This window comes from Nematolebias whitei, chromosome 1 (assembly GCF_014905685.2).
Source record: "Nematolebias whitei isolate Nwh7 chromosome 1, NemWhi1, whole genome shotgun sequence".
NCBI classification, from domain to species: domain Eukaryota; kingdom Metazoa; phylum Chordata; class Actinopteri; order Cyprinodontiformes; family Rivulidae; genus Nematolebias; species Nematolebias whitei.
Window position 1 is genome coordinate 79,427,879 of NC_056498.1, and position 19,381 is coordinate 79,447,259.

Below are 19,381 nucleotides of genomic sequence, written 5' to 3' on the forward strand. Positions count from 1 at the left end.
GGATACAACACCCCTGAAGGACCGGGATACAACACCCCTGAAGGACCGGGATACAACACCCCCGGAGGACCAGGATCCAACACCCCTGTCCTAGATGTTTCCAGACTGTTACAAACAGAAAGGATGCTTCATAATGTTGTCCAATGTTGTCATCATTCTTTGTTGAAATCAGGTCTCTCTTGTAAATGAGTCCTCGAGGCTCAATGGGATTTACAGTGTACATGTCTAAATAAAGGTTGAATGAATAAAGGAAAACATGGTCCTGGAATACCTTTAAAGAGGCATGTTGCTGCCACCAAGTTCAGAATTATATTATTTTTCATCAGAATGGGAGCTTTGTTTTGTTTTAACCTCTTATATGTTCACTCTGTGAATATCATTTGGTTTTACGAGATTTGCCGATCACAGCATTCAGTTTGTCTTTACGTTTGTGTTGTGATAAATACAGATGTGTTAACAAACATCTGCATGCTCCAAAGCAGCAAAAAGTCCAGTTTTTTTTAGAGGTGGTCCCACTGATGAGAATCAGGTAATGAGTACATTAAATTAGCAGCTCCTGGCTCATAATGAACCTCTGAAGTCCTGCAGACGCAGCGAGGCTGGAACCAGTGTTTTCCTTTGACTGTAGTCGTGTCATCGACTGATGGTCCGCTCACATATTCCACCATAAATTAATGAATGTGCAGCCTGCTCAACTGCTGCTGCTTCTATGTTCTTCTCTTTGTATAGTTTTAGCTGCCCACTCACACTGACACACATCTTCTTATGTAACTGATCTGCAGTCAGTTCTGAGCACACTCAGTGATGATCTGACGAATAAATAGTGAAAATCAGATTCTTCTTTTATGTTTTTATTAAAATTCTTTCAGAGGACGGAGCTGCAGACTCACAGTTAGGTGTTGTGAATGTGGTTACCATGGGAACTCAACACCTACAGCTCCATAGGAACAAGGCTGGTTGCCATAGCAACACTTCCCACACAGAAATCCATCAGAGAACCTGAGCCTGCTCTGCAGCAGGAGGAGGAGGACGATTCACGACGGCAGAGTCCGATCACCAAATGAATCTCGTCAGTCGGACATTCAGACAGTGATTAATCTTCTGGGACTGATCTTGAAGTCTTCCTCACGGCCGTCCTCCTTTGCTTTGCCACAGGTGACCCCACCCCCATGTTCTGATGGTGGTTTCTATTAGCTGTATGACCTCTGATTAGACCGAGTCTAATGAAATCTGTTTCCTGCTAACGAGGTTGCTGATGGTGTTTCCACTGTTAATTAGGCTCATTATAGAGAAGGGCAGTTCTGACTGTCAGGTTTTCTGTCATCTTCATCTCAGTCCAAGCAGTTTTGACCCTGGTAAGGGTTTTTACAGGGGTTCAACAAAGAGTGCACGTCTTGAATCTACAGCGTCTTGAACAGTTTTCACAAACTTACAAGTATTTTACTGAGATTTTGAGACACCAACACAAAGTAGCAGCTAATGTGAAGTGGAAAGAAAATGAAACGTGATTTTCAAAACACCAACGTTCATGCTCAATAATCCAGGTAAAAATCCAACAATGTTCAGTCAGGCTCACTCAGTTTGTTGGTGGTTTCTCAGATTGAAGAAGTCCTTTGGATGAAGGACGAAACATCTCAGCAAAAAAAAGAAACCGTCCAGATGACCTGACTGAACATTGTATGATTTTCAAAACGTTGTGCAAATAAAAATCAGAGAAGTGTAGCAGCTTCATTTGTTTACGCTGATTCCCCGGACTGAAATCCAGAGCAAGCCTTCAGACGTCGCCTCACTAGGTCCACCTGTGTGTGAGTTAAACTCAGTATCAATCCAGGAGTTATTCAAAGGCATTAGAGGTTTGATACGGATCACAAGTCATCAAACATCACCATGAAGACCAAGGACCACAGCAGACCGGTCAGACATAAACTTGTTGACAAGTTTAAAAAAAGGTTTAATTTGAAAACAACATCCAAAGGGTTAAACCTCTCAACGAGCACTCTTCAATTAAACAGTTGAAAATGGAAAACATACGACACAACAGTAAATCCACCAAGATATGGACAACCACCCGAACTGACAACAAGGAGAACATTGAGGAGCATCAGTGGTGTGCTCCCTGCATACAGGGATCCAAGCCGCCGTGTGTGAAACAACTGGGATGAGGATCAGCACCTCCAACTTTTGTTCCAACTGAGGCCGTGGATTTCCTTCTCTGGGTTGGGAGTGAGGTTCTGCCGCAAGTGGAGGAGCTCAAGTATCCCTTTTTTTATTCACAAGTTTCAATTCAATCCAGTTTATTTCTATAGCTCCAGGTCACAACAGAAGTTGTCTCAGTGCACTGAACACAAACATTCACATACTCAAAAAGCCATTCAGTAAAAGTTATTTATCTAAGGAAGCAGCAGATTGTGTTAAATCTTCACTTCGTTGCAGGCTTTCATCCTGAGCAAGCACAAAGGAGACAGTGGAAAGGAAAAACTCCCTTTAACAGGAAGAAACCTCCAGCAGAACCAGGCTCAGGACGAGCGGCCATCTGCTTCAACCAGCTGGGTTTGAGAGGAACAGGAAGTAGAAACAGACAAACACAGAATGACTGGTCCAGGAGTACTTTCTATAGGAGGAATAAAAAATATGTTAAGATAGAAATAATGACAAAAACTAACAGGTAGAGTAAGTAAACACAGCAGCAGAGTGAGAAAATGTGGTCAGTTTGTCCTCCAGCAGTGTAAGTCTATAGCAGCATAACTAAGGGTTAGCTCAGGAAACCCAAGCCGACCTTAACTATAGGATTGATCAAAAATGAAAGAATTAAGCCCAGTCTTAAAACTGGACAATGTGTCAGCCTCACAGACAGAAACTGGAAGTTAGTTCCACAAACTCTAGGAACTAAAAGTAAACCTGTTGTCTGAGAGCAAAGTGCTCTGTTAGCAAAATATGGAACAATAATATATGTAATATGAGATGGAGCTACTGTAAGTTGTTGAGAGCTTTGTAGGTTAGAAGTAAGATTTTAATTATATTCTGAATCTGACAGGGAGCCAATGGAGAGAAGCTAAAATTGGAGATGTGATCTCTCCTACCATCTTTCATTAAAACTCTGACAGCAGCATTTTGAGAGACCCCAATCTTGTCAGCTGTCTTCCCTATTCACTGAAGAGTTTTGCGGTCCGATGCAGTGCAATTCCCGAACAGATGGAATGATCGACTGAGTCAAAAGTTTTTGCTAAAGCAATGAATATTGCTGCACAATAATGTTTGGAGTCCAATGCAGACGTCATATCATTGATACATTTTAAAGTGGCCATAATGCAACCATACCCTGAACAAAAGCCAGTTTGGGTTCTGGACAAAATATTAAAATCCTTCAGATATTGTGTTAGCTGCTTATTCACCAGTTTTCAAAAACCTGTGACACATAGACCTATAACAGATAACATCGGCCTGATTCCCACCCTTAAAAAGAGGGCGAACAGTAGCAGCCTTCCACTCTGCAGGAATTTCAGCAAAGAAAGAAAGGTTAAAAGTACACACCAGTGGTGCCGCAATAAACGGAGCCGCCAACTTAAAAAATAATGGAGGTAACTTGTCCAGTCCAGCAGGTTTTTAGGGTCTAAAAAGATTATAGTTCCCTCTTGACCTCGTTCTCCGTGACTAAGTGAAAATAAAATTTCTGCAAAGGGGAACACAAGCCAGATGGCACCTGCTGCCTCTCAGCGAGAAGGTTGCCCAGTTCAAATCCCGACCCGGGGCCGTTCTGGGTGGAGTTTGCATGTTCTCTCTGCGCATGCGTGGGTTTTCTCTGGGTACTCTGGTTTCCTCCCACAGACCAAAAACATGCATGTTAGGCTAACTCTAAATTGTCCCTAGGTGTGAGTGAGAGAGTGAATGGTGGTTTGTCTCTATGTGTCCCTGTGATGGACTGGAGACCTGTCCAGGTGTCCCTGTGATGGACTGGAGACCTGTTTAGGGTGTCCCCCACCTCTCACACAGTGATAGCTAGATATGGTCACCAGTGACCCCCATGACCCGGAAAGGAAGAACCGAGTAAATATAATGGATGGATGGATGGATGGATTGGAACGTAACAGTTGAGCTATGTTCAGATAACACTTTATTTGGATCTATATCCAAACTGCCGTATACCATTTGGGGACCCCTAGAGTAGATTTTTTTTACCACAAAAGGTTTTAAACCAACACCTGTACCTTTATTGTTTTTATCTATAGATTTGTTAATTTATTACAAATAACTCAAGTAAAAATTGAATACAGTTCTGCTACACTCCTGATCCAATCACCTTTTTATATGTTTCTTCCGATGATCATGATCTGCCTGTAATCTTCTAACGTGCTCTGGGTTCTCCAGACTTTCTGAAGGTCTTCAGGTCTATCATGTGCTCAGAACCAGCTGCATCACCAGACGATGGTTCTTGTCCAACATCCAGAGGTGATCAGCATTTCAGCTTGATCTCAGGTGTAGCAGAGATATTGTTGCATTTTTTAATGGTTTTATCTCCACAACTGATCAACAATCCATGAAACTGGTCACATAAACAGGATAAATAACATCTAGTGCAGTTTGAGGAAAACAACTGATCTGTAAGTGCAACAATTCTGTCACAACAAATTACTGTAAATGTAGGTTGGAAGGTTTTTAGATTAAGTTCATATTTGAAGGAGATCGGCAGAAAGCTTTAGCTCAGAGACAGAACGAGCTGGAGGGAAGATGATGATGAGTTTTTGAAAACATGTTAGAACCTTTGAGAAGCATCTTCCTCATGAGCTTCATTAGAAACTGATTCCAGAACTCGTTCTCTTACGTTTAGCTTCATTACTTCTTCTTCTTGGGAACAATGTGTCACCTCCAAGTTCTGGAGAGGCATTTTCATCTGAATCAGTACGAATCCAACGAGTGGACTGACTCAGTCTCAGGAACCAAACCAGAGTTCAGAACCTGACTCAGGTCCAGGTCCCTGTTCGAGGTTTCCCTCAGAGATGTTCAGGTGTGTTCTCCCTTTCTGCGCTCAGTCGTTTCTTCTTCTATCCTCCACAGACCAACAAGGCGGTTTCTAAAGGAGACTTTCATCTGGCCAGCTCCAACTCCAAGCGGGCTCTCTTCCTCGCCGTGCTGTCGGTCACCATCGGGACAGGTATCTACGTGGGTGTGGGCGTGGCCCTCATTGCCTACCTGTCCAAGAACCACCAGTGGTAACGGAGATCACAGCTAGGCGGATTACCCATCAGCCCTTGCTGTGCTGCCATGAGACCGGACTCCACCTGAGAAGGTCCAGCAGGAGCCATGTGAAACACAAAGAAGCTTCAGTGTCTGTCTTTAAATAAAGGACAGTTCCGGTGTTTCCATCATCAGTGGTTCAGTTTGAGTAAACAAACACAATGTTGGTGCCGTTAAGCACTGAACCATGATCCAAAACCCTTTTCTTTCAACACGTTAACCTTTCAGAAGTTCTTCTCAAGCTGAAATACCAGAGCATGAATTCTGTGCAGAGGAGAAACGATGCTGTCAACATCTTACAGAAGAACTGCATCACGTTCACATGTCTGATCAGCCTCCAGATGTTTCAATCGTCTACGAGGGAAATAAAAAAGATTATTTTATTTTTAAAGCATCTTACTGTTTCACACAGGCGTACCAGTTTGGAGTGTTCCTTAAGAAAATTCTCTTTGTCCAACACATCAGGATTTCTGTTTTATTTGAATTTTACGTTTTTATTTTGTGTAATGTAAAAAAGTTGACTGAATAATGACGATCACTTCCTGTCTACAAAAAATGCAGATTTTTATTCAAACTTTTTTGTTTTTAATAAAAAAACAATAAAAGTGCTGATGACTCATCCTGATTTGTTTTGTAATCAAACATTTTCCAGAACATTAACTCTCAGCAGAAGAGCCTGGTACGGTCCAGCTGGAGTTCTGACCAGGTCCAAAGCTCCTGACAGTCTCATGCTCCGTGCAGCTTCTTTGGTTGGCAGATGAATTTAAATTATTTTTTGGGTCAGTACATAATTTAACTGTTTCTAGTCTTTATTCACGACGTTGTGGACGAGCTAAAGTTGTCGTTGAAGAGCGTCGCTGCCGAGTCCTGAAGTTTTCCTGCCCGTCCAAACGGATCAGGTCTAAAAAACAATCTACAGGAGTGACGTGAACTGTCTTAAAAACCTACGCTTCAGAGGAAATGTTTTAATAACGACTATCATGGTTGTGAGCCAGAGCAGGGAAGTGGTGGCACAGAGGCTAGAGAAAATGGGCCTGTGATCGGAAGGTTGCCGGTTCAACTCCCCGGACCAACAACATCAAAATGTGGGTGGAAAGGGCGACACAACCACACCTGCCCCACCCTGGGCCACTGAGCAAGGCCCTTAACCCCCACCATCTGCTCCCAAAAACATTCTTCTCTTGAAAATGAGTTCTACTGACTCAATGAGACTACCTGTATAAATAAAGGGTAAATAAAAATTAAAAGTAGAAGTTGCAAAACGCTAGCTTAGAGACAGAAATAGCAAAATGTTAGCAAATATCGAGACAAAGAGCCAGAAGTAGTGAAACTCAGCAGAGCAACAAAAGCAGCTGCAAATCAAACCCATTGTTGATCAGAAGCATAACTGGTGATTATTTGTTCAAAAACAGCTGAACAAGCCTGAAACAGCTAAAGAGAAGATGTAACAGGCTGAAGAACCTGTAAAGAGTTAAATATAAAGTTAAAACACACGTTCTCAAACAAGTGGACATTTAGAATCCTCTCCCAGCTGCACAGAGCTGAACAAAGCCTAAATCATCTAAAAGTGAGTGAGCTGATGCTGAAAGAGCCACCACAGATCACAGAAAACTGACACTAGTGGAAAGAAGATAATAATCAAAGGTTAAAATGAGCAGAAAACAGCAAAAATGAGTCAAAAACTGCTCAAATGAGCACAGAAGAAGCTGAAAAATTAAAAACGCTGTCCTCAGAATGATTTTGATTTTGTCAAATTGACAAAACTGAGCGATCACAGTGAAGAAGAAAATTCACAATTTAGATTCCTTTCATGTATACTAACATGAATTTAGTCATTACAAGTTCAACATTTGTCTGCACATTTAGTTTGGAAGCTAACTTTCCCCAGTTTATGATAAATGTTTGAACTTTAACTGGCAGGAAAACGTGTGGCAGAGGCTCTGAAATGTAACTGGACTTACTGGCCCTGAATCCAGTCAGGCTTTTAGAGCGTCATGCAGCCAAAACAACACGATCAAATCACTGCGTTATCGGGAAGTGTTCCCTCTGAATGGTAGGAGGGGTTTATCTGCTGACTCATCCTCTCATCCAGATGAGTCAGGAGGAGTGAGTCACCTGCACATCTAAGAACAAGTGAGACAAACCAGGACCATCGTGAATTTCAGAGAGGTAAATAAATGTTATCGTTCAACGTTAATGTGCCAGGAGGCCTTATCAGGACCAGACTGAGCTGAGACTTTAATATGTGACCTGTCCTGGCAAAATGAGTGAGAATGAGCCCTGGTTGCAGTGAAAATGTCTATTTGTTCTAGAACTGGCTCAAGGTGGCTGCATGTTGGAGTAGCTCTGCTACATTCATTCTGAGATATTGCTTTAGAAAACTTTAATTCCTCTTTTTCTGGACGTAAATTGCTTTTTTCAGATGATTATTTCCTCTGGGATCAGATGCTGTGCAGCTGGAAGGATTTTTACTGAAAACTTTTTATTTTTGGACATATGTTATGGCAACAAGGTGTTTATTTTACAATCAAGAGCAGCTGACTAACATCTTAAAAGCTCAAGTAACACCTCAACTACAGCTCAAAGTCCCAAATAAGTTGAAAAGGAGGTGTCATGGATGCATTCCCATCTACCTGGCAGCGGAGTTTGAGTACCTGAGCACTGAGATCCTGGAGCTGGCAGGAAGCACGGCTCATGACAGCAGGAGAACCTGGGTCATCCCCCAACACCTGCAGCTGGCTGACCTTTTTTTAAACCTTTATTTATACAGGTAGTCTCATTGAGTCACACAGACTCATTTTCAAGAGAGACCTGTTTTATTTTGGGAGCAGCTGGTGGGGGTTAAGGGCCTTGCTCAGGGGCCGAAGGTGGGGCAGGTGAGGATGGAGGCAGGTGTGGGTGTTTCACCTTTTCCACCCATATTTTGATATTGTTGGTCTGTGGAGTCGAACCGATGATCTTCCGATCACAGGTCCACCTTCTCTAACCTCTGTGCCTCCATCTAGAGGCAAAAACCTCAGCATCTAGAACAACTCTTTAATGAAACCAGGATGATGAGTTAGAACATTTCATTTGCCTTTGGGATTAATATTTTTGAACTGAATTGAAAATATGTAGAAATATGTCTGTAATGTATTAATGGTTAGAGAAAGGAGAAACACAAACTGATCTGTGTGGCCATTTTACTGAATTGTTTTATGAAAGATTGTTTGGTCTTAACAGAATCATATCTACCCATACTTCAACTGTGCTCCATAGCCATTTTGATACCCGGTTGCTGAACGTTGTGGACATTTAGCTATCACCACATAAAATACCAATAAAACTTCTTTAATAAGTTTGTAATTAAAAGTCAATAAAAATAGCATGTGGAGCATAAAAAGATTAAATGCTGACCGTAAACACCGAAAGTACTCTACTTGTTTGCATTTGTAATTGTTTCTGTCTTAACATGTTTTTTGTCTCTCCTCCTATTGAAACTACATCTCCTTCTTTCTCCTTCCTGTTCCTCTCAAACTCCAGCCGGTCAAAGCAGATGGCCGCTCGTCCTGAGTCTGGTTCTGTTGGAGGTTTCTTCCTGTTAAAAGGGAGTTTTTCTTTTCCACTGTCTCCTTTGTGTTTGTTCAGGATGGGAGACTGTGATGAAGTGAAGATTCAACACAATCTGCTGCTTCCTTAGACTAACTTTTAGTAATTATATTTTTTTATGCATGTGAATGTAGTATGTCATATACTGGATATATTCATACATTAAGACGGGTTCTTCATTTTTCTGACTGTGTAACATGCGTGCATTGAGTTTAACAGAAATGTAACGAGAGACGTTATTTATCTTTGACCCATCAAAATGAATGCGGTCATTTATTTGCAGAATCAAAGTTTAACATCAAACATTTACATTAATTTGGCAAAATATGAAAACAATAACATGGCTAGTTTCACAGGAAGTGGGACAATACAGCGATTGTCCTCACTTCTCAGCAGAACAGCAGACATCAATCACACGGCGGTGATTGAGAACTTTGCTTCAGACATTTCTAAAATATCTGTAATGATTTTAGGAGAAAGGAGAGTTTAAAGATGGAAAATGGAGATTTATCTTACAGAGAGATGTGTGAGGGAATTTATCTGTTTGACCAGAAACGTGCACGCTCCTTCAGTTCTCAGCTTGGTCACGGTACGCTTGGTCGAAATAGAACTTTTACCTGGTTGATGATAGATCAGGTCGGCGTGAAGTCCTTCTTTTGACTCTTTCAGCGTCTCCGTTGAGAACAGCTAAATTACTTCGAGAGTCGTGCGAGGTTATCCAAACAGAAGTTATAATTCCCAAAATCGTCCCTGCATTCTGGATTCAAGAACTCTGAACTCCTTCAGAGCTCTACTCCTTTAAGCTCTTTTCATCTCGTCGCGTCTCTCTTCGACAGAGACTCGACACAGACATCAGACCTTTTTTTGACACTTCTCCATGAGCTGCATCCGCGCGCGTTGAACTGGGAAGTTGCCACATTTAAATGGGTCGACTTCTGGTTCATTTGAGAGCTTTCTAATTGGTGGATGGACCAGAACAGAGGTGTGGTTTGTGATGTAAGGTGTTATGAAAATTCAAGGATAGAGATTAAGATTGTTTAAAACAGACAGAAAGATTATTGGAGAAAACCAGACTTCGTGGAGTCAAACTCTCCTGTATCTTCTGTAAAAGTTAAACATGACATTTCTTTTCAGTAAACTTTTTAGTTGACCGAAATCTGAACTTTAACACACTTACAAACTTGCTCATTGAAGACAGAAAAATCAAGAAATGCATATTAACCTGATTTCTTCTTTGAATGAGGAATAAAAATCATTACTTACTGTTTATGTAAATAAAAATGAGTAGTTCTCTTCAACCTGTAAACATTGTTCGAACTAACACAATTTGATTATTAAACATTTGTAAAATAGTAATGATCATAGAGAATTGTCTTTTCCACTTGATTAATTCAAGAAAGAAAGTCTCAGGATGGGTCAAACTGTATTTCTGGATCAGATCAATGAAATAACAGTTTCTGTCCATCTGGTCAGATTTGACATCAGATCAAGTTCACTACATGAATGTTTCTGTTCAGTGCCCTGAGACAACTTCTGTTGTGACCTGGCGCTATATAAATAAACTGAAATTGAATTGAAGTGTGAACGTAGTCGACTGTTGTGCCCTATACACATGCACATTAAACAATCAAATAAAGGCAATCTGATATCATGCATTTTGATGACGTCATGAAGGCCAGCATAGAACGTCAAAGAACATGCCACAAAACGAGAGTACCTAGTTTTTATTCATTTATTTAACCTTTATTTAACCTTTATTTAACCAGATAAATCTCAGTGAGATCACATATCTCTTTTGCAAGGGAGGCCTGGGCCTGAAGGCAGTCTAACATGCATATTTTGATTCTGATGGGTTCTGATGGCAACTCGCCACTTCTGAAACCTTGTTCTTTCTGAACGCATCAGAGCTTCTGTGAAAATTATTTTACACATTTCAGGTGTAAAAATATATATTTTAGCAGAAAATTCAAGCCTCAGCATCTGTTGTCCAAGCTGCCAGCAAGGACCCTCTGCGGGTCTTTTCTGTGGGCACTACATGGCAAGTTTTGACCAAAGTGGGTCCCATCAACCTGGGCGACATTTCCACAGGTGAGGACGTCGTCTTCCTCAAGGGTCTGGTCGGCCGAACGATGGAGGGACTCACCGTGCCAGACAAGTTCCACCTGGACTTTAAAAGGACAAAGAAAATGTGGCGAAAGACGATCCAGGGTCTCCGAGAGAACTTTACCTCTGAAGAACTGAGAGATGCCGTCTGATATCGGGACCAAGATTTTGCTGTGAAGATGGCTGAGTTTTTATACACAGCCATCAAAAAGCTTCTGGAGGACTTTGTCAGATGAGTTAAAACTGCAGGCGTGCTCAAATCCATCACATCTACTCTGCTGGGAGCGGTCTACTTCGTTTGCGTTGTGGCGTTTGTGGTGGTGGTGCTGGCATTCCTGTAGACCTGGACCTGTAGACCTGAACATCCCAAACCAGTATGTATAATCAGCCTGTGGGTTTTATCAGGGAACTCCAGTTTCCCCACAAACGTTTTTTCTCAGTTAAATAAAACTTATTTATTTTCCACCAAAGCTGTAGAGTTCATAAAAAATAGAATGTTTTCTGCTTCTTATTCAACTTCGGTTGGATGAATACAGATTCTCACAGCAAAACCTTTCAACTTCGACGTGGTCCGTGCCTCCATAGATCTACCGGTCAGCCCATCTTCCCCGGCTTCAGGTGCAGGATGTCGGGAAGCCGTCCTCTGTCCGCCCCGGTCATGGTGGAGCAGGTGCGGTTCACCACTCTACAGCCGAGCAGCTTCCTTCCCAAACTGAGTGCAGCTGGTCATGATGCTCTTCCTCTGTAGAATGTGGTGAGGACATGGGGTGGGAGGTGTGCTCTCTTCAGCCTTTGTGTTGAGAATGGGAATAAATACATCGTCAATTGTGTATTTCTCCTTCAACGGTGCCACGTTAAGGAAAATGTATTTGCTGGTTGTATCCATGGAAACTTTCCAAATCTTCTCTGCTAATTCCAAAGAGCTTCTTCAGCTACTGACTCTAGTTTTGTGTTTATCTGAAGTTTGAAGACACAAGACAACGTTAACAGTTTATTCATTTATTCAAAAGGGCCTCAAAAGCATGGTGGTGCAGAGGTTAGAGAAGGTGGGCCTGTGATTGGAAAGTCACCGGTTTGACTCCCCAAACTGATATCAAAATGTGGATGGAAAGGTGAAGTATCCACACCTGCCTCCACCCTCATTTTCCCCATTCTCAGCCCTTGAGCAAAGCCCTTAACCCCCGCGCCCCCAATCTGCTCCCCCGGGCACCCTAGATAGCTTCTCTCTGCTCCACATAGACGGCTGTGGTAGCTCGGATCACCAAATCTTTAAACAAATTATTTCGTTGTGGTGACCCCTGAAGAAGGGAGCAGCCAAAAGAAGAAGAAGAAAAAACAACAACAATAATAAAAACATTATTATTATTATTGTTATTATTATTTTAAGCTTTTCATTTACTCAATATGGTCACACATACTACACCAAACCAGTTGTTGTGGTTAAGTGTGTTTTTGTGACAATTTAGATGTAATGGAACTTTTTTGTGTTTCTACGAATATTAAATGGTTTTTAAAATCACAGCTTCTACTGTTATGCACTTTGGTAACTGTTCCTGTTTTAAATGTGTTACCCAAATAAATTTAACTTGACTTGTTAAGTCAAAGCTTCTGTTCTGTTCTGTCATATTTGTCCAGGAGATGGAGGCAAAGCACTTTAAAACAAACGTTTCATTTATTCTGCACTGACTGGTCCAAGTCAGTTTACAACAGAAAGAAATGAAATAAATCATCTTAAAGAATATGCACAAGAGAAAAAAAAAACTGTTCTAGTAAAAATCTAAATAATGGAAAGACAAACGAGAAATTGTATTTTCAATAAAAATGTAGTTCAAAATAGTTTGATTTATGAACTGTTAAATACAAAATAATCAGATAAAAGGCAAAATGAGCAAACCAGGAGCTAAAAGTTAAAACCATTAAGACTATTGCTAAATGGTAAAAATGGGGAAAACTATAGCAAAAGTCATTATCCCTGTAAGTAAAATATAGAAAGTCAACCAATGTCTCTCAGCTCTGCATGAATACTGACGCAGAGGCTAAAAATAATAAATAAATACATAAATAAAAGAGCCAGGCAGGAAAATTTGATCTATTTTATAATTTATTTAACAAAAACTGATTTTAAACTGTTTGCTTTGAAAATAGCCAGCAGCAGTTCTTGTTTTTTTTTTTTTTTTTGCATGAGTTGGATCTTCAAGGCCACCTGTCAATCAATCTAGTAGGTGCGTCAGCAACCGACCAATCAGCAACCTCAATTTGTCCTGAAGGTAAACGTTGTTGTTGTAGCTTCTGGTTGCATAAAATAATCTTTGTTAAAACTAAAGTGATTTTGTACAAAGTGTTTAATAGGTTGTGTAATGTCAAAATTTACTCTTACATACTGAATTTCTCTGTGATTTCTTGCCCTGTGTCGCTTTGTCGCATGAAAACATCCACTGCTGTAACTATTTTAAGTTATTAGTAGCTTAGAAATTATATTTATTTTTATTTTTCCCCCCTGTCTTCTTTGCCTTAGTGTTGGTCAATAAGGCATAAATGCATCAGGTAATGCCGTGACCTTTACTACCTCCACATTACAGCGATCTTGTTCGTCAGTTTGTCCGAGGTTAGCTCACACTGGGTTACATTTCCTCGTGGGTGGAGCACTCTTAGCGTTCATGTAAAATATTTGATAATGTTCTTATAGAACATTATAGAACCACCTGCATCTTGAAGGACCCCACTCACCCAGCACACACACTTTTTGCCCTGTTCCCCTCAGGAAGGAGGTTGAGGAGCATTAGTGTAGAACCATTAGACTGAGGAACAGCTTCTACCCTGAGGCTGTTAGACTCATGAATTTCTAACCAGGATAATCACTGTGAAAAATCACATAATGATGCTGCTGATCTATTTCATGTTGCTGCTGATCTGTTTCATGTTGCTGTGTTCATTCGGGCTCATCTGCTCACACAGACTCATGTTCATGCTGCTGTTCGGCGTATTGTTTTTATGCCATTGGTGCTTAGTGTATTTTAGTTTATGTTTTTCTTAGTTCATATCTTAGATTTTATTGCTGTTTTTCTTTTACATTTTTTTGTGGGATGTAACTGGGACCCTGTGTACATAATCTCGTTCCACCACATGTACCACATGTGGTATGTGTGACAAATAAAACTCTGACTCTGAGAAACAATTCTTGAATGTTGTTCATAATGTGTTAATGTTACATGTTTGTCTACAACTGGGTAACATTACGGTAGACCTAGCCCACTACTGGAGTTCGAGTTAGGCATTTTAAGCTAATGCTTTATGCTAAGCCATTGTTAAGAAGGAATGTTTTTTTTTTTATTATATTTTTCAGATCTCTACTCTAATGAGTCTCCGAGGCTCAGTGGGACTAACCTGTATAAATATAGGTTGAATGATTTTTCATAAAGGGTAGTGATTTTTTCCCCCTAAAAGTTAACTTAGGCTACACCATGTTTCTTAGACTGTGGCTAGGATGTGTGAGAGAAGCAGAGCATGCTTTATTCACACAAGGAGAGCTGTTGGTCAGGCTACTTCTTGTTCTGCCATTAACTCTAAAATAGTTATTGAAGCAAGTGTTACTTGTGTAGGTAAAACTAGATGTTAACCATCATCTTAAAATACACCAGAATGCAGGAAATGGCATCTACTTTATTCAAAAATTTCTGGGGAAGAACCCCCAGACCTCCCCCACCCACATTACAAATGCTTCTGACACCAATGCTCACTGCATTGTTCAAGCCAAGAGCCATTGTCAGAACTGGGGGCTAAGCACCCCTAAAGGGTGAATTCTAGAATCGCCAATGATGTGAGGTTATAATTACATGATTTTAATAATAATAGGTCATGATCTAAAGTGGGCCAGTCTGAGGCATAAACCTCCAGAGCTAGAAATGAGGCCCACTCTGGTCCTGAATTTGGGTGTAGTCACGTTAGGTGTGAGAAGATAATCGGATTCAGCCCACAACCTTTTGGGGCTCCAGTGTTCAGGTGGAGGAAGTCCAGTCAGTAATTCTGACCTGCTGTGGACAGTTTGTCAGGAAGTTCAGAATCCCTGTTCATAGGGAGGAACTCAGGCCTAGATTGATCAGTTTCTCAACCAGTTTGAGAGGGATGACAGTGTTTAACGCAGAACTGAAATTTACAAATAACATTCTCACATAGCCTTTGGTTTCTCTACGTGTGTCAGGGCAATGTGGAGGGCTATCTGAATAATAGCCTCTGTACTTCTGTTTGGCCTGTATGCAAAATGATACTTGTCCTGGTCTGATGGTATGGCAGATTTGATGTGGGAAAGCAGATGTCTTTTGAAGCATTTCGTTCCTATAGATGCACTCCTGGGCAAAGTTTTTCCGGCTTTTTACAGATTGTCTTTTGGGAACAGGTATGATTGTAGAGGTTTTGAAGCATGCAGCAACAATAGCTACGTAGCTTAAGGGAGAAGCTAAATATTTTAGTGAAGACCTCAGCGAGCTGTGTGGTGCATGCTTTGAAAACTCGACCAGGTACTCAACCTGGGCCAGCTGCTTTATTTATGTTGATCCTCTCCAGTGTTGCTCTCACCTGATGCTGGAGTTTGCCCATCCAATCTACATGTGTTTTGTGGATTTGGAGAAGGCGTTTGACCGTGTTCCTCGGGGTACACTGTGTGTGTGTGTGTGTGTGTGTGGGGGGGGGGGGGCTCCATGAGTATGGGCTTGAGGGCCTGCTGTTACGAGCTGTTTAGTCCCTATACAAGCCGTGCAAGAGTTTGGTTTGCATAGCTGGTAGTAAGTTGAACCCCTTCAGGGTGGGAGTTGGACTCCACCAGGGCTGCCCATTGTCACTGATTCTGTTCATTTACACATATATACATATATCAGAGTCAGTCAGAGTCAGAGATTATTTATTGTCATTTGCACCACATGTGGTACATGTGGTGGAGCGAAATTATGTACACAGGGTCCTAGTTACATCCAACAATAAAATGTATAAGAAAAACAGTAATAAGATTTAAGATATGAACTAAGAAAAACATCAACTAAATATACACTAAGCACTAATAGCATATTAACATTACGTCGAACATCAGCACAAACATGAACATGAGTCTGTGTAAGCAGATGAGCACGCATGAACACATCAACATGAAACAGATCAGCAGCAACATGTGATTTTTTTCACAGTGATTATTCTGGTTAGAGATTCATGAGTCTAACAGCCTCAGGGTAGAAGCTGTTCCTCAGTCTAGTGGTTCTACACTTAATGCTTCTCAACCTCCTTCCTGAGGGGAGTGGGGCACAAAGTGTGTGTGCTGGGTGAGTGGGGTCCTTCATGATGCAGGTTGCCCTCTTCCTGCATCTGGAGGTGTAAATGTCTGTGATGGTGGGGAGACTGACTCCAACAAACTTCTGTGCAGCCTTCACCACTCTCTGCAAAGCTTTTCTTTCTGCAGCTGTGCAACCTCCATGCCACACGTTAATACTGGAGCACAGGATGATCTCCACTGCACACCTGTAGAAGGAGGTGAGGACTGAGCTTCCTAGACCAGCTCATCTCAGCCGTCTGAGGAAGTAGAGTCTCTGATGATCTTTCTTGATCAGGCTGGTGGTGTTGTTGCTCCAGCTGAGGTTGTCATTCATGTGTAGACCCAAGTACTTGTAGCTGGAGACCACTTCCACCACAGATCCTCTTATTTTCAGGGGGGTGTACGTGTGTTTGTTCCTTCTGAATCCACAATCATCTCCTTTGTCTTCTTCACATTGATGTGAAGGTTATTCTCTTTGCACCAGCTCTCCAGCTGTTCCACCTCCTGCCTGTAGCTGGACTCATCATTGTTTGTGATGCATCCCACCACCGCTGTATCATCTGCAAACTTTACAATGTGTAGTGGACTAGGCCCATGTCAAAAACTAAGTCTAAGGTCAAAAATCTTGACCTTAAGAACCTTGTGGGACAGGAACTGTCATTTCATTGATTTGAATCCAGAAATACAGGTTCACCCATCCTGAGACTTTCTCTCTTGAAGATTCAAGTGAAAAGAACACTCTCTGTTTTATTATCATTACTATTTTACAAATGTTGATAATCAAAGTGTCTTAGTTCAAACCATTTTAGATGTTGCAGTGAACTAATCAATTTTATTAACTGTGTAATGATTTTTTCTCACGCAAAGTTAGAACTCATGTCAAAGCTGTTACAGAGTAATTATGCCTTTTCTGATTTCTGCTTTTGAATGAGCAAGTGTAAGTTGGTCCAAGGTTGGAGTCAAACGCAAAACAAGTTGTTGGCATGTTTTTAGAATCCTCTCAGACATAAATATAGAGGTTTTTGGCACCTGTTTCTGAAACGCGCCAAACAAAACTCTCTCTGTCTGTGAGAACATTTCTGATCTTTCCATAACAATTCTTGCTGTCCTCTAACCTCTTACGTCACAAAACACACCCCGTCTGGTCGGTTCTGACCAATGGTAATACTCCCAAAAGTGAACCGGGAAACAGCTCTTTAAAATGTCAGTACTTCCTGGTTTACTCAGTTCTAGTTCTGGCTCTGCTCGAGATCTGTAAACTACACAGTTCTGTTAGAAGTTCTGGGACAGTTCTGTTCAGTTCTGATGGAGTGCTGTTGGAGTTCTGCTGGATACACAGTCCAACCAGTTCTGTGAGAGAAGCCCAGTTCTGTGAGAGACAGGATGATCCTGACATGACAACAGAGCTCTTCCGAGTTCCATGGGATTATAACATTTTCACTGAGGTGAGCTTGTGTCGGACAGTCTCGCCGCTACTCCGGAGGAGTAACAGCATCCTACGGAGACGCTGAAGGGTGCGTTAAACGGAATCTCGCCTGAGACATCTCCAGGTAAAAGAGTCGATTCCACCACCGAAGTGTACCGTAAGAAAAGCTGAAGAAAGCCCAGAGAGTGCCGTTCTGTTAACACACTCCCTCAAACCCCATCTTTTACTCTTCTCTAAACTTCTTTCCCATCTTTAAACTTTCTATCAAGTAGAAATTCTTCCAGATATTTAGAAATGTCTGTGTAAAATGCTCATCCACATCCGTGTGGGTAAAAGATCATAATTGTACAGTTTCATAAATGTCTGTGGTGAAGCAACGGAAAAATCATGGCCGTATGATTTTTCCTGATTGATTGCTTATGTTGTTATTTTCATAATTTGCCAAATTAATGTAAATGTTTGATGTTAAATTTTGATTCTGTAAATAAATGACCGCATTCATTTTGATGGGTCAAATATAAATGACGTCTCACGTTTGCATTTCCTTAAATTCAATGCACGTTTTATTCAGTCCAGAAAAATGAGGAATCCGTGTTAATTGATGAATATATCCGAGCATCTGTTCATCTACAAATGTGACAGCCTGGATGGGTAGCTGCACAATCATAGTCAATCATTCCAGCGAAATCTAAATGGCACCGCTCATTGTCTGATCCGGGTTCTTCCACTGGCTGATGAATTTAGATCTTCTGGGGAAAAGTGCAGACTGCATGGGTGCTCCATTGAAGGATTTTAAAAGTTGGCCCATCATCTCCTGATCGCTCTCACCCAACGGGAACATATTTCATTGTCCGCAGGAAAATTGTGGAAACTCAAATATGGTATTTTTTGTTTATTATTGGAACAACATGGCACACTGCAATAATGTCTTGATGACTGTGTCATGCTGGTTAGATGAGCTGCTGCTGGGAAAGATGGACACAAGAAGAAAGTAAAAAGAGAAATTATTAATCATCAGAACATGGAAATGGTTTGACATATAGTTTTTAATTCAATATTTTAAATGCTATTCTAAACAACAGTGTTGGAAGATGTCAGAGATTTTACATTAATAGATAAAGTAAACATTTAAATGTTACAGCACTGACAGACAGCAGCAGTGTAGAGTTTAGCTACCTGTTAGCTGCTAGCTAGCTTACTTTACAATCGGAGGCTGTTGAGTATCTTGAAATAAGATAGAAAGGCGCTATATAAATACAGTCCATTTGCCATTTACAATTTACCATTGTGGCCAAACAGTTCGATTTTGATTTCATCTGACCAGAGCACCTTCTTCCACATGTTTGGTGTGTCTCCCAGGTGCTTGTGACAAACTTTAAACAACACTTTTTATGGATATCTTTGAGAAATGGCTTTCTTCTTGCCACTCTTCCATAAAGGCCAGATTTGTGCAGTGTACGACTGATTGTTGTCCTATGGACAGACTCTCCCACCTCAGCTGTAGATCTCTGCAGTTCATCCAGAGTGATCGTGGGCCTCTTGGCTGCATCTCTGATCAGTCTTCTCCTTGTTCGAGATAAAAGTTTAGAGGGACGGCCGGGTCTTGGTAGATTTGCAGTGGTCTGATACTCCTTCCATTTCAATATGATTGCTTGCACAGTGCTCCTTGGGATGTTTAAAGCTTGGGAAATCTTTTTGTATCCAAATCCGGCTTTAAACTTCTCCACAACAGTATC

At 41.2% G+C, this 19,381-nt stretch overlaps 1 protein-coding gene across 1 annotated transcript in view; it reads left to right on the forward strand.

The window, feature by feature from the left end:
* The window catches only part of LOC119420297 (synapse differentiation-inducing gene protein 1), a 20,091-nt gene extending 14,812 nt beyond the window's left edge, over positions 1-5,279 (forward strand). Inside the window, exon 4 of the mRNA XM_037687689.1 lies at positions 5,053-5,279. Within this exon, the coding sequence (XP_037543617.1) occupies positions 5,053-5,211 (159 nt within the window). The 3' untranslated portion in view covers positions 5,212-5,279. The remainder of the gene's footprint in view (positions 1-5,052) is intronic.
* Positions 5,280-19,381: the final 14,102 nt, after the last annotated feature.